Genomic DNA, 9,272 nt, shown 5'->3' with positions numbered 1-9,272 from the left:
CGAGGAGAAAGCCGACGAGAAAAAGTGTCCCGTAAGTCGTTCGCGTTCCTCTCGTTCGCTCCCCTCTCATCGACCCGACCGCTCGCTCTCGCGCGTTTTGCAGTCAGACATCAAAGTCTTCGTGAACGCTCTCGACTCGGAGGAATCGGCGCTGCCTTACGAGTACACAAAGTAAGTGTGACGTCACCTCCGGCCATGGCAAAGAAGAAGAAGAACCCTTCTTCAGATTCGACTTCTGCCAAGTGAAGGAAGCCGCCAAGAAAAAATCGGGCCCAGCAGAAAACTTAGGACAGGCGAGAGCATACCGTTATGTTTTCTAATTATCGAATAATGTAATATTCTTATTTAGGTCGTCTTTGGCGAAAGAATTCGACCTTCTCCCTACAACGTAGCCCCCCCCGTTCGTTCCCTTTGTCTAAGTCACTAATTCGATCTTTTTTTCTCTCCCGGAAGTTTTCCTTTGGCGAGAATAAAACTTGTATTCCCTGTTGCACGAAGGCTTTCAAACAGGGCGACAATTCGGAAAAGCGCTTGAAAGAGTTGCAGAAACTCGTGATCCTTAATTATCAGCAGCATTGGTAAAAAGGCAACGGGTCTATATTCCTCGAATATTCTAACCACCGGTACTCTACGCATATTTAGGATTATTGATAATATGCCGGTGACTTGGTGCTATGACGTCGAAGACGAGGAAAAGCCCTACTGTTCGACGGGTTTTCCCGTCGGTTGCTATGTCGATAAACAAGGAAATCCACAGGGAGCGTGTGTAGCATTTGTAAGAAGACAATTTGTCATTCGAGAAATTCTAACCTTTTTTCTCTTGATTCAGCCTAAAATGAAAGAAGCGAACACCTACTACATATTTAATCACGTGAACATTTTGATCACCTATCACAGCGGCGAAACGGAGAACTGGGATGGAAATCGACTTCTCAGCGCTAAAGTCTTTCCTCAAAGGTGCCTCTATTGGGGGCCCCCAACGGAGACGAAAGAGTCATTTTTCGTTACAGTATTTATCAAAACCCGGACGAGAAAGCGAAACCCGTTTGCGTTTATCCAAGCTCGTTGACCAAAGTGCCCGAAGATCCTGCACCTCAACCGCTGAAGTTGGACGAAAAAAGCAAGGAGCTTACGATCAAGTTCACCTACTCCGTCTTTTTTGTCGTACGTTAGCTAAAAAACGGAGAGAGGGCTGAACGAGAGATTGTCGTCTTTTTGCAGGAAAACAATAAGCACTCTTGGGCTTCTCGTTGGGATTACATTCTCGATTCTATGCCTCATACGTCGATTCAGTGGTTTAGGTGAGCGAAACGGAGAGCGTAGTATTGAATTTTCTTAAATTCATATCTGCTCCTAGTATTGTAAACTCGTTTGTAATCGTCCTGTTTCTATCTGGCATGATGGCCATGATTTTGATGAGAACCCTGCACAAGGACTTGGCTCGATACAACCAGGAATTATCAGTATGTGAACGCTTTTGGAAAAAGAAATCATGTAGTGCTCTTCTTATAAGAGCTTCTCTGTGTTCTCTAGGAGGACGTTCAGGAAGAATTCGGTTGGAAGCTGGTGCACGGCGACGTCTTTCGACCTCCGTCGCAAGGCATGCTTCTGTCCGTCATGGTCGGAAGCGGAGCTCAAATTGGAATGATTGGGCTGACTGTTATACGTAAGTTCCTAATACCGTCTAGACATAGATGTTTGATCTCACTGGTTCATCAGTGTTTGCCTGTTTTGGTTTCCTTTCGCCGGCCAACAGAGGTGCCCTAATGACGACGGCTCTGGTAGGTTTACGTAGTGTTTTTTATGCTGCCTCCAGCTTTGCCTTTAGGTCTTGTTCGTTCTTCTTGCGGCTCCTGCGGGTTATGTGTCAGCTAGAATCTATAAATGTGGGTGTTACGCGTTGCGTAGCGCTGGGGCTTAGTCTATATATGCGTTTTCAGTGTTTTCGGGGGAGAAATGGAAGACTAACATGCTGTTTTCGGCCTTTCTGATACCGGGGTACGCTTCGTTGAGACGCCTATTTCGTCTTTTTTTATATATTCGATTTAGGATCATGTTTGGAATTTTCTTTTTTCTGGATCTTCTTCTCTGGGGTGAACAGTCGTCAGCCGCCGTGCCGTTTACGACTCTCCTCGCTCTGCTCTTTCTGTGGTACGCATGCACGGCTACAACAAAAAAAAGCAGTGGCGAATTTCGGGGGGTTATACTTAGGTTTGGAATTTCGGTTCCCCTGACGTTCGTTGGTTCTTACATCGGCTTTAAGAAACAAGTACGTACGCAGGAAATATTGCTAAGGATTCAAACACCCCAACTTTTCTCTAGCCGATCTCAGTTCCCGTTAGAACTAATCAGATTCCTAGGCAAATACCCGATCAGGTATGCAATCTCTCACAAAGTCTGGGTGTCTCTATTTGATCGATTAGCCACTGTACACTCGTCCTGTACCGGGCATCATAATGGGAGGTGTTCTGCCATTTGGCTGCATTTTCATTCAGTGCTATTTTATTTTCAACAGCATATGGTAAGCCGAGACTGTTCCCTCGCCTTTGTTAATTATAGTCGATTGTCTGCCTCCAGGTCGCATCAGATCTACTACATGTTTGGTTTTCTCTTCGTCATCGTTCTCATTCTTCTCATCACGTGCTCAGAAACGGCCATTCTCCTCTGCTACTTCCACCTCTGCGCAGAAGTACGTCACAGGCTCTCGTAATAATAAACCAAAATAATTTTTTCTCAGGATTACCATTGGTGGTGGAGGTCGTTTTTGACAACGGGCAGCACATCGTTCTATCTCTTTTTCTATGCCCTGTACTACATGCACTATCAGCTCCATCTAGAGGGAAAGGCCAGCCACGTTCTTTTCCTTGGCTACATCACCCTCATAACGCTCCTCTTCTTCCTATTCACTGGTACGAAGGAGGACTTTGATTCTCGCAGTCGCTAACCGGGGATTCGTTTTTAGGTTGCGTTGGCTTTCTCTCCTGTTTCTGGTTCGTTAAAAAAATCTACTCCGTCGTCAAAATTGACTGATGCTGCAGCATGGGTGTGCGTGTGCGTGTGTTTCTTGTCCTTCATTATCATATACACAACTTAGTATGACAAGAAAAAAAAAACGGACGAAAAAATGCTACAAACGTCGTGTTCACTAACTCGGTTTGATCCAAAACGACAATTTCGCTCTCTCTTTACCCTTTCTATTCAGAATCTGCTTCTGGGAGACCTTCGAGAGTCGCTCCTCTTCTCGCGCTTGCTTCTGCCGTTCCTCCTCTCGCACGCGCTGCTCCTCGACCAACCTCAGCCTCTCCTCCTCCTAAGAAAAGTCAGTATTTTTTAAAAAAAAAGTCTATGAGATTCTTTCCCGTAGTACCTGTTTCTTTTTCGCTTCGACTAACTTCTTGTTGTTCTCCTCGATGATCTTCTCGAGTTCAATTTTCTGCTGCTGCTTCTCCGCCTGAGACACACAGAGCGAAGAGTCACAACTCACTCGTTCAGCAAAAAAGAAACGGAGTAAACAACGGGCGCACGACCGATCGAACGAATGCGAATTCGCTCTCAGTCGCGTTACAAACCCTCTCACATTGGAGAATTCTACCGGTTCTTCGTCTCTCCGGCCTCTGCGCATACGGTGAGACCGAGTTTTAGCCTGCTGCTATATAATGAGCGTGTGGAACAACGTTTAGATATCCATCAATCAGAAAAAAACGGACACAGAGAGGACATGCTCGTGGCATCTTCACCTCCTTTCGTCGCTCCGTCTCTTCCGCTTCTTCGCGCTTGCGTGCTATGTCGTCGAGCCATTGTCGTTCCATAGTCGCTTTTGCCTCGTCGACTCTCCGCTGGACTTCCTTTTCGATTTCGTCTTTTCGACGTTCGAGTTCCTCTGCTACTCGTCGCGCAATTTCGACCTCGATGCGCCTTTCAATCTCTTCCTGAATGTGCTGTTTTTCCTGTTCCTCCTTGCGCCTATACAGGTATCAACATAGGGGGCCCCTCACCTTTTTTTCCGCGTCACTTTTATACGTACCTTTTCTCCCTTTCCTGTTCTTTTTCCTCGTCTACTTGACGCCATTCGCGTCTCGTTACGTCTCGCCCGAACTCGTCCACGATTCGATCGTGTCGACGCGACGACGACGGCGACGTCTTTCGACGTCGCGACGGCGTGCGCGAACGCGAACGGCGACGCGAACGCGAACGCCGCGCTTCCGTCGAGTCCTTCGCGACGGGCGAGTTCGAACGCGAGCTGTGATGGCTTTTGTGCTTTTTTCGTCGCTTCGAACGGTGCTGTAACGGGCTCCGCGAACGACTGCGAGATCTCGTTGCGTCCGCCATTATTGGGGTCCCCGAATGATGGTTTGTGGCGAAAGCGAGTGGCTTATTGACTCGGATGCATGCAAGTATATTTATGCAGAATGCGTAAAAAAGATTTGCTTTTATGCAGTAGACCCGTCTACGTGTTCTACGCCGAAAAAACTCTGGCTTGTACAGTGTATCTTCGAAATTCGGTCCGAGTGCTTCTTCGTCGAGAAAAGAACCTAAAAAACAAAAGCCATTATCTGTTCAATTTATCCGCAGACGTACCTTGTTGTCCTGCGTTCGTATTGGCGTAATCCAGGCTACACCGCGTGGAGGTTCGAACGCTGAGTAGCCCAAAAATTTTTGAGAGCGAGCCGTGGCATCATAGGCTCAATCACGACGGTGCGGCCTAGGATCGAGAACGGCTCTCCCACACCGTCCCCCCGACCTCGTTGCACCGTGACCCATGGGGCCATAGTCCTTCGCTTGAGAGGAAGCGGGACTACCGGATTGAGGGAAGGCGCCGAACGTGAGTCCACACACAGTCATATAGTCAACATCGTGCTTTGATTTGGTTCTGGGAAGTCAAGGCCATCTTCGGCTATAGGTCACTAAACCGAGTGAGAAACAGCCACGAGACACTGGGCCCCCCACACGTTTCTTTGGCGAGAAAGTGGACTGATCTGAGCTTGACGTCCACTCGGTATAACGCGGAACGCCAAGCTTCGCAACCCAAGCCAGCCTAGTCAGACAGCCTCCCTTAGTTTTGCGGCGGTGGCTAGCACACGCTGCAATTCCAATACCCATTAACCCCTCCCTTGTATGTATTTATGTTTTAGTTGTTGTTGTTTTTCGTCCTTTGCTGTTGTTCCCTGTCTCTCTGTTCTTCTCTTATACTGTTTTTCTCAATATATGAAATCCAACGGGCCTTATAATGACTTCCCAGTGCCGTTCGCGCGCCACGAGAAGAACTCGCGTGACGCTCATTCACTGCACCTTACAGTTTCAGCAAGGAACGGCAACCGACTGAGCACGATTTAATGTTGACATGACTGAGGCTTTCCCAACGCCGACGACCTCCAGGGTTCCGTCCGTTAGACTTTCCCCACCTAGCCAGAACTGAAGTTGTGCGTGCGTGCAGCGGCTTTTATACGAAAGCTGATGCAATGGTTATGCAATATCCGTTGATGACGGCATTGTCTTGGATTCACCGGGGCAACGAGTCGCTCGTTGGCTCAGAAAACTCGCGCCAATTTTACACGTGATCCTTGCCGTGCTCCGGCCATGTTGGATTAGGCGCTAGAATAATGGCGGCTCTCTGTTTTCGACTCCACGTGTATCGTCTTTTGAATTAGAATCGAGGTTAGACATCTCTCTGTGTGTCTCTGTTCTGTGTAGGCCTCCACTCGCGCGCTTGTGAAATTCCCGGAGTGCTTGTGAACCGCATGGCATCCAACCTGGATTTGGATGGAATAGACGCCGACATATCGGCCGATTCGATTCGTGCCGTCGCAGACAGTCTTGGCATTTCGCGTCTCGACGATTCAGCACTACGAGCGTTGGCCGAAGACGTATCGTTTCGCCTAAAACAGATAGTCCAGGTAAAAATAGGAGGGGAGACGAAGAAAAAAGCGAGCATCGCCTCTAGGAGTCGTCCAAATTCGCTCGCCACTCGAAACGACGCAAAGTGACCACAGACGACTTCGATCGAGCCTTGCAGCAGTTCAATCTCGAGGTAAACGCGAAACGGGGGCCCCCTTTTTCGTTTTCGCGGAATTTCTCTCGCCCAGCCCATTTACGGCTTCAAATCGGGCGAATTCATGCCGTTTCGAGGCGCGATCGGCGGCGGCCGCGAAGTCCACTTTCTCGACGACAAGGAAATCGAACTAAGTGACGTCATAAGTACACCATTACCGAGACTTCCATCCGACTTAAGTCTGAGGGGTAAACGATACGTGGGCGTGTCTCCATCAAATTTGGAGACTTCGTGTGTACAGCTCATTGGCTTGCAGTGGAGGGAGTACAGCCGGCTATTCCAGAAAATCCGCCTCCAGGTATTTTATTTGATACATTTGTATTGTTGTTTTTTATATATTGGGTTAGTGTCTGTGGAGAAATTGAAGGAGGAGTCGGTGAATCGGCCGCAGAATTTGAAGCCATCGAGTCGGGGCGTGCCGCCGTCGCTTCTGTCGGCGTTGGGTTTGACTGGAACGGCGGTGGGAACGACGACGACGACGACGAAGGGGGCCAAGGAAACGAGCGAAAAGGATGCCAAAGCGGATGCGAAGAAGGGAGAGAAACAGAAGAAGGAAGACGAATTGTTGGAGGAGAAGTTTAAGGAGTACGTTGCACATGAAATGTCAGGGGTGAGTGAGGGGAGGCCAAGCTAGGAGAGATGAATCAACTTTGGGACCCCTTTGTCTCTTAGGAACAGCAACTGTATTATAGAGAAATTACGGCCGCCTGTTTGGCTTCCGGGGATACCAGAAAAACAAGTGTAAGTGAAGTAGTGTGGCTGGGCTAGGTGATAGATCTCCTTTTTTTCTCTCTCTCCTAGGAGGCTTTGCAGAGTTTGTCGTTGGATCCTGGCCTAAATCAAATGCTTCCAAAATTCACTGAGTTTATTTGTGAGGGGGTGAGTGCTTGGAGGGAGTAGCCGCGTTTAAAAGAATATTGTCTTTTCGTAGATCAAACAGTATGTTATTCAGAAAAAGTTGACTTCGCTGGTTGCCTTGGTGAAGATGATCAAGGCGTTGTTGTCCAATAAAAACCTTAATTTGGAAAAATATGTACTATCTATTGATCTAGAAAAAAGAATCGAATTTTTAGATATATTTCTTGGTTAGATACATAAGCTGCTTCCAGCCGTTCTATCCACTGTGGTTGGAAAGCAACTATGTGCTCGTCCCGATGAGAATCATTGGTCGTTGAGGGAGCTGGGGGCCCAGGCTTTGGCTCAAATTTGCAAGTAAGGACGACAGAGATGAGTTCGTAGCCTAGGCTGATGACTGATGCTATAAGGTCGTTTACTACGACTTCAACTGCTCTACAGAGCCGAGTCACTAAACTACTTTCAAAGGTATGCATTTGGAAATTGAGGACCCTTTGTCTCTGTTCTTTTGAAGGGGTATTTGTTTATTGCAGATTCTCGCTGATGATAGTAGTTCACTTCCTCAACGTTACGGGGCAATGGTTGGCCTTTGCGAATTAGGGACCGATGTAAGGAAGAAACGCGACTCTTTTTGCTAATAATATATACAAGAGCCTGTGTGTTCAGGTGTGTAAAAACGTTCTCTTACCTCAGCTTCCCCACGAGGGGGAGCTCCTTCGAAAGGCACAGAACTCCAATTCCGAACCCGAGAAAACGATGAGCATAACCATTCAGAAACTCTTACAAGTAAGGGAAGAAGAGGAGCATAGAAAACTCATTTATATCAGGATTATTTATTATTCAGAATCACTTGGGCCCAATCATAGTCACCCTCCAAGGTCCCCCCGACGTCCCAGACGTCTATCGAGCCGAATACGGTTTTCTGGGACCGAATCTATGCAACTACGTATCGACGAAACTACGCGCCGCGCACACGAAGACCCAGCAAAGGCTCCAGCTGCAGAAAAAGGCGGGAATTTGCAATTGGCAGACGTCACTCAGCGAGCAAGTGAAACAGGAAAAGCAAAAGCACGCGCCCAGTCAACAGCCACAGCCGAAGCAACCCACAGCGACAGCGACCCAACCCAAATCGAATCCGCTTCCTTCTCTTCCGCCGCCGCCTCCGAGGACCAACACAAGTCCATCCAAACCCACAGTACCGTTATCAACAATTAATATAAGTGATCTTAATTAGACGAATACGGTTAAAATGAAAAAAAATTTTTTTCTAGGCTTTAGTAGTTCGTTTCTTCTTCTTTTTTGGTTCGAGGTCTGGTATAATGTCCATCTGATTCCAAATCTCGTCCGCGTCGCTATCTGCCGCGTCGTCATCATTCTCTTCCTTCGTCTCGCTTCGCTTCTCCTTCCGCTTTCCCATTCCCAACGCGACGCACGACACCTCCTGCTTCGCGTAGATCTTCTTTAGCACCTTCCGACTTTCTCCCTCGTGCACCCAAACCATCCGATCGAGACCCGCGGAAACGACGACGGGCCCCCAACACCGAACACTCCGAACGCACCCGGCTGGCCCTTTGTATCGACCGACGACCCCACCTCCGTTTCTCAAATCCAACCTCAATACCAAACCGTGCCCGTTTCCCATGACAACCGCATTCCCATCACGAGGGCACGTGTCTATCGTTGTTATGGACGCGTCGCCGTGTTCTACGGAAAGTACGGGACGTCGTTGCGCTTTTGTGTCGTAGACGCGCACTTGATGGTGCGCGGTGCCCGTTACGAGCGTCGAGTCGTTTTGAAAAGCGACGGCTGTTACCCATACGGGGACGCGAAGGTCGAGGCGATCGTTGCGCACGTTCTTAGCGCGAAATATCGGTTCGAATTTTTTTCCGTTCATTCCATTATTCAAATCGTATATTTTCAGGTCGTTTTCTTTGCCGCCACTCGCAACGAGGCACCGTTGGAGAGGATTCTGACGTAAACAGGCCACGTGAGTACCTATCGACGTCTCTGCTATGATTGGTTCGATTTTTTCGTCGAAAAGAGCGAGTTTTCCCGTCGTCGTGCAGTAGAGAATCGATTTCTCGTCGGGCCACGCGAGCGCCGTCGCCACTTCGTCTTTCGCGTCGACGAAAGGACGAAATTGCTTGCTTTCGACGTCGAACGTTTTGATTGGACCATTCTTGTGAGCGACGACGAGTGTCGTGTCGTCGAACCACTCGAGAGCCCTCACCTCCTTCGCCGCGTCCATTTCCTCGATCGAGCTGCAATTCGTAAACGTCCCGCCCGACAGGTCGACCTCCTTTATCGTGCCCTTTCGCGTTCCAAGCCAAGTTGCAGGGAGTTCCATGTTGCAGAAAGTTCACGTGTC

At 48.5% G+C, this 9,272-nt stretch overlaps 4 protein-coding genes across 4 annotated transcripts; 2 read left to right on the top strand and 2 right to left on the bottom strand.

The window, feature by feature from the left end:
* The first annotated feature begins 453 nt into the window (after positions 1 to 453).
* LOC136195131 (transmembrane 9 superfamily member 2-like) lies at positions 454 to 3,188 on the top strand. The gene is made up of 17 exons (XM_065984399.1): positions 454 to 578; positions 643 to 775; positions 830 to 957; positions 1,011 to 1,164; positions 1,222 to 1,301; positions 1,358 to 1,463; positions 1,534 to 1,666; positions 1,720 to 1,781; positions 1,829 to 1,886; positions 1,941 to 1,998; positions 2,050 to 2,151; positions 2,212 to 2,269; positions 2,323 to 2,376; positions 2,424 to 2,521; positions 2,578 to 2,689; positions 2,738 to 2,909; positions 2,963 to 3,188. Exons 2-17 carry the CDS (start codon positions 656 to 658, stop codon positions 3,028 to 3,030), a joined length of 1,563 nt encoding a protein of 520 aa, XP_065840471.1. The 5' UTR covers positions 454 to 578; positions 643 to 655; the 3' UTR covers positions 3,031 to 3,188.
* LOC136195132 (arginine and glutamate-rich protein 1-A-like) lies at positions 3,057 to 4,331 on the bottom strand. The gene is made up of 4 exons (XM_065984400.1): positions 4,025 to 4,331; positions 3,738 to 3,963; positions 3,368 to 3,451; positions 3,057 to 3,310 (listed from the first exon to the last, which is right to left on the bottom strand). The coding sequence occupies exons 1-4, from the start codon at positions 4,327 to 4,329 to the stop codon at positions 3,146 to 3,148; spliced, it is 780 nt and encodes a 259-aa protein (XP_065840472.1). The 5' UTR covers positions 4,330 to 4,331; the 3' UTR covers positions 3,057 to 3,145.
* Positions 4,332 to 5,680: 1,349 nt separating this feature from the next.
* On the top strand, positions 5,681 to 8,240 carry LOC136195290 (transcription initiation factor TFIID subunit 6-like; the record flags this gene model as incomplete). Its single annotated transcript, XM_065984593.1, is given in 13 exon segments — positions 5,681 to 5,894; positions 5,942 to 6,028; positions 6,084 to 6,237; positions 6,291 to 6,347; positions 6,397 to 6,659; positions 6,722 to 6,790; positions 6,851 to 6,928; positions 6,981 to 7,082; positions 7,140 to 7,261; positions 7,315 to 7,372; positions 7,438 to 7,512; positions 7,571 to 7,690; positions 7,749 to 8,240. Coding segments are annotated over 13 exon segments (1,731 nt in total). The 3' UTR covers positions 8,139 to 8,240.
* On the bottom strand, positions 8,099 to 9,251 carry LOC136195291 (WD repeat-containing protein 74-like). Its single transcript, XM_065984594.1, has one exon. The coding sequence runs from the start codon at positions 9,249 to 9,251 to the stop codon at positions 8,172 to 8,174; it is 1,080 nt and encodes a 359-aa protein (XP_065840666.1). The 3' UTR covers positions 8,099 to 8,171.
* Between the last annotated feature and the right edge of the window lie 21 nt (positions 9,252 to 9,272).

The sequence above is a fragment of the Oscarella lobularis genome, chromosome 14 (assembly GCF_947507565.1).
Source record: "Oscarella lobularis chromosome 14, ooOscLobu1.1, whole genome shotgun sequence".
NCBI classification, from domain to species: domain Eukaryota; kingdom Metazoa; phylum Porifera; class Homoscleromorpha; order Homosclerophorida; family Oscarellidae; genus Oscarella; species Oscarella lobularis.
This window is presented reverse-complemented; position numbering and strand designations above follow the sequence as displayed.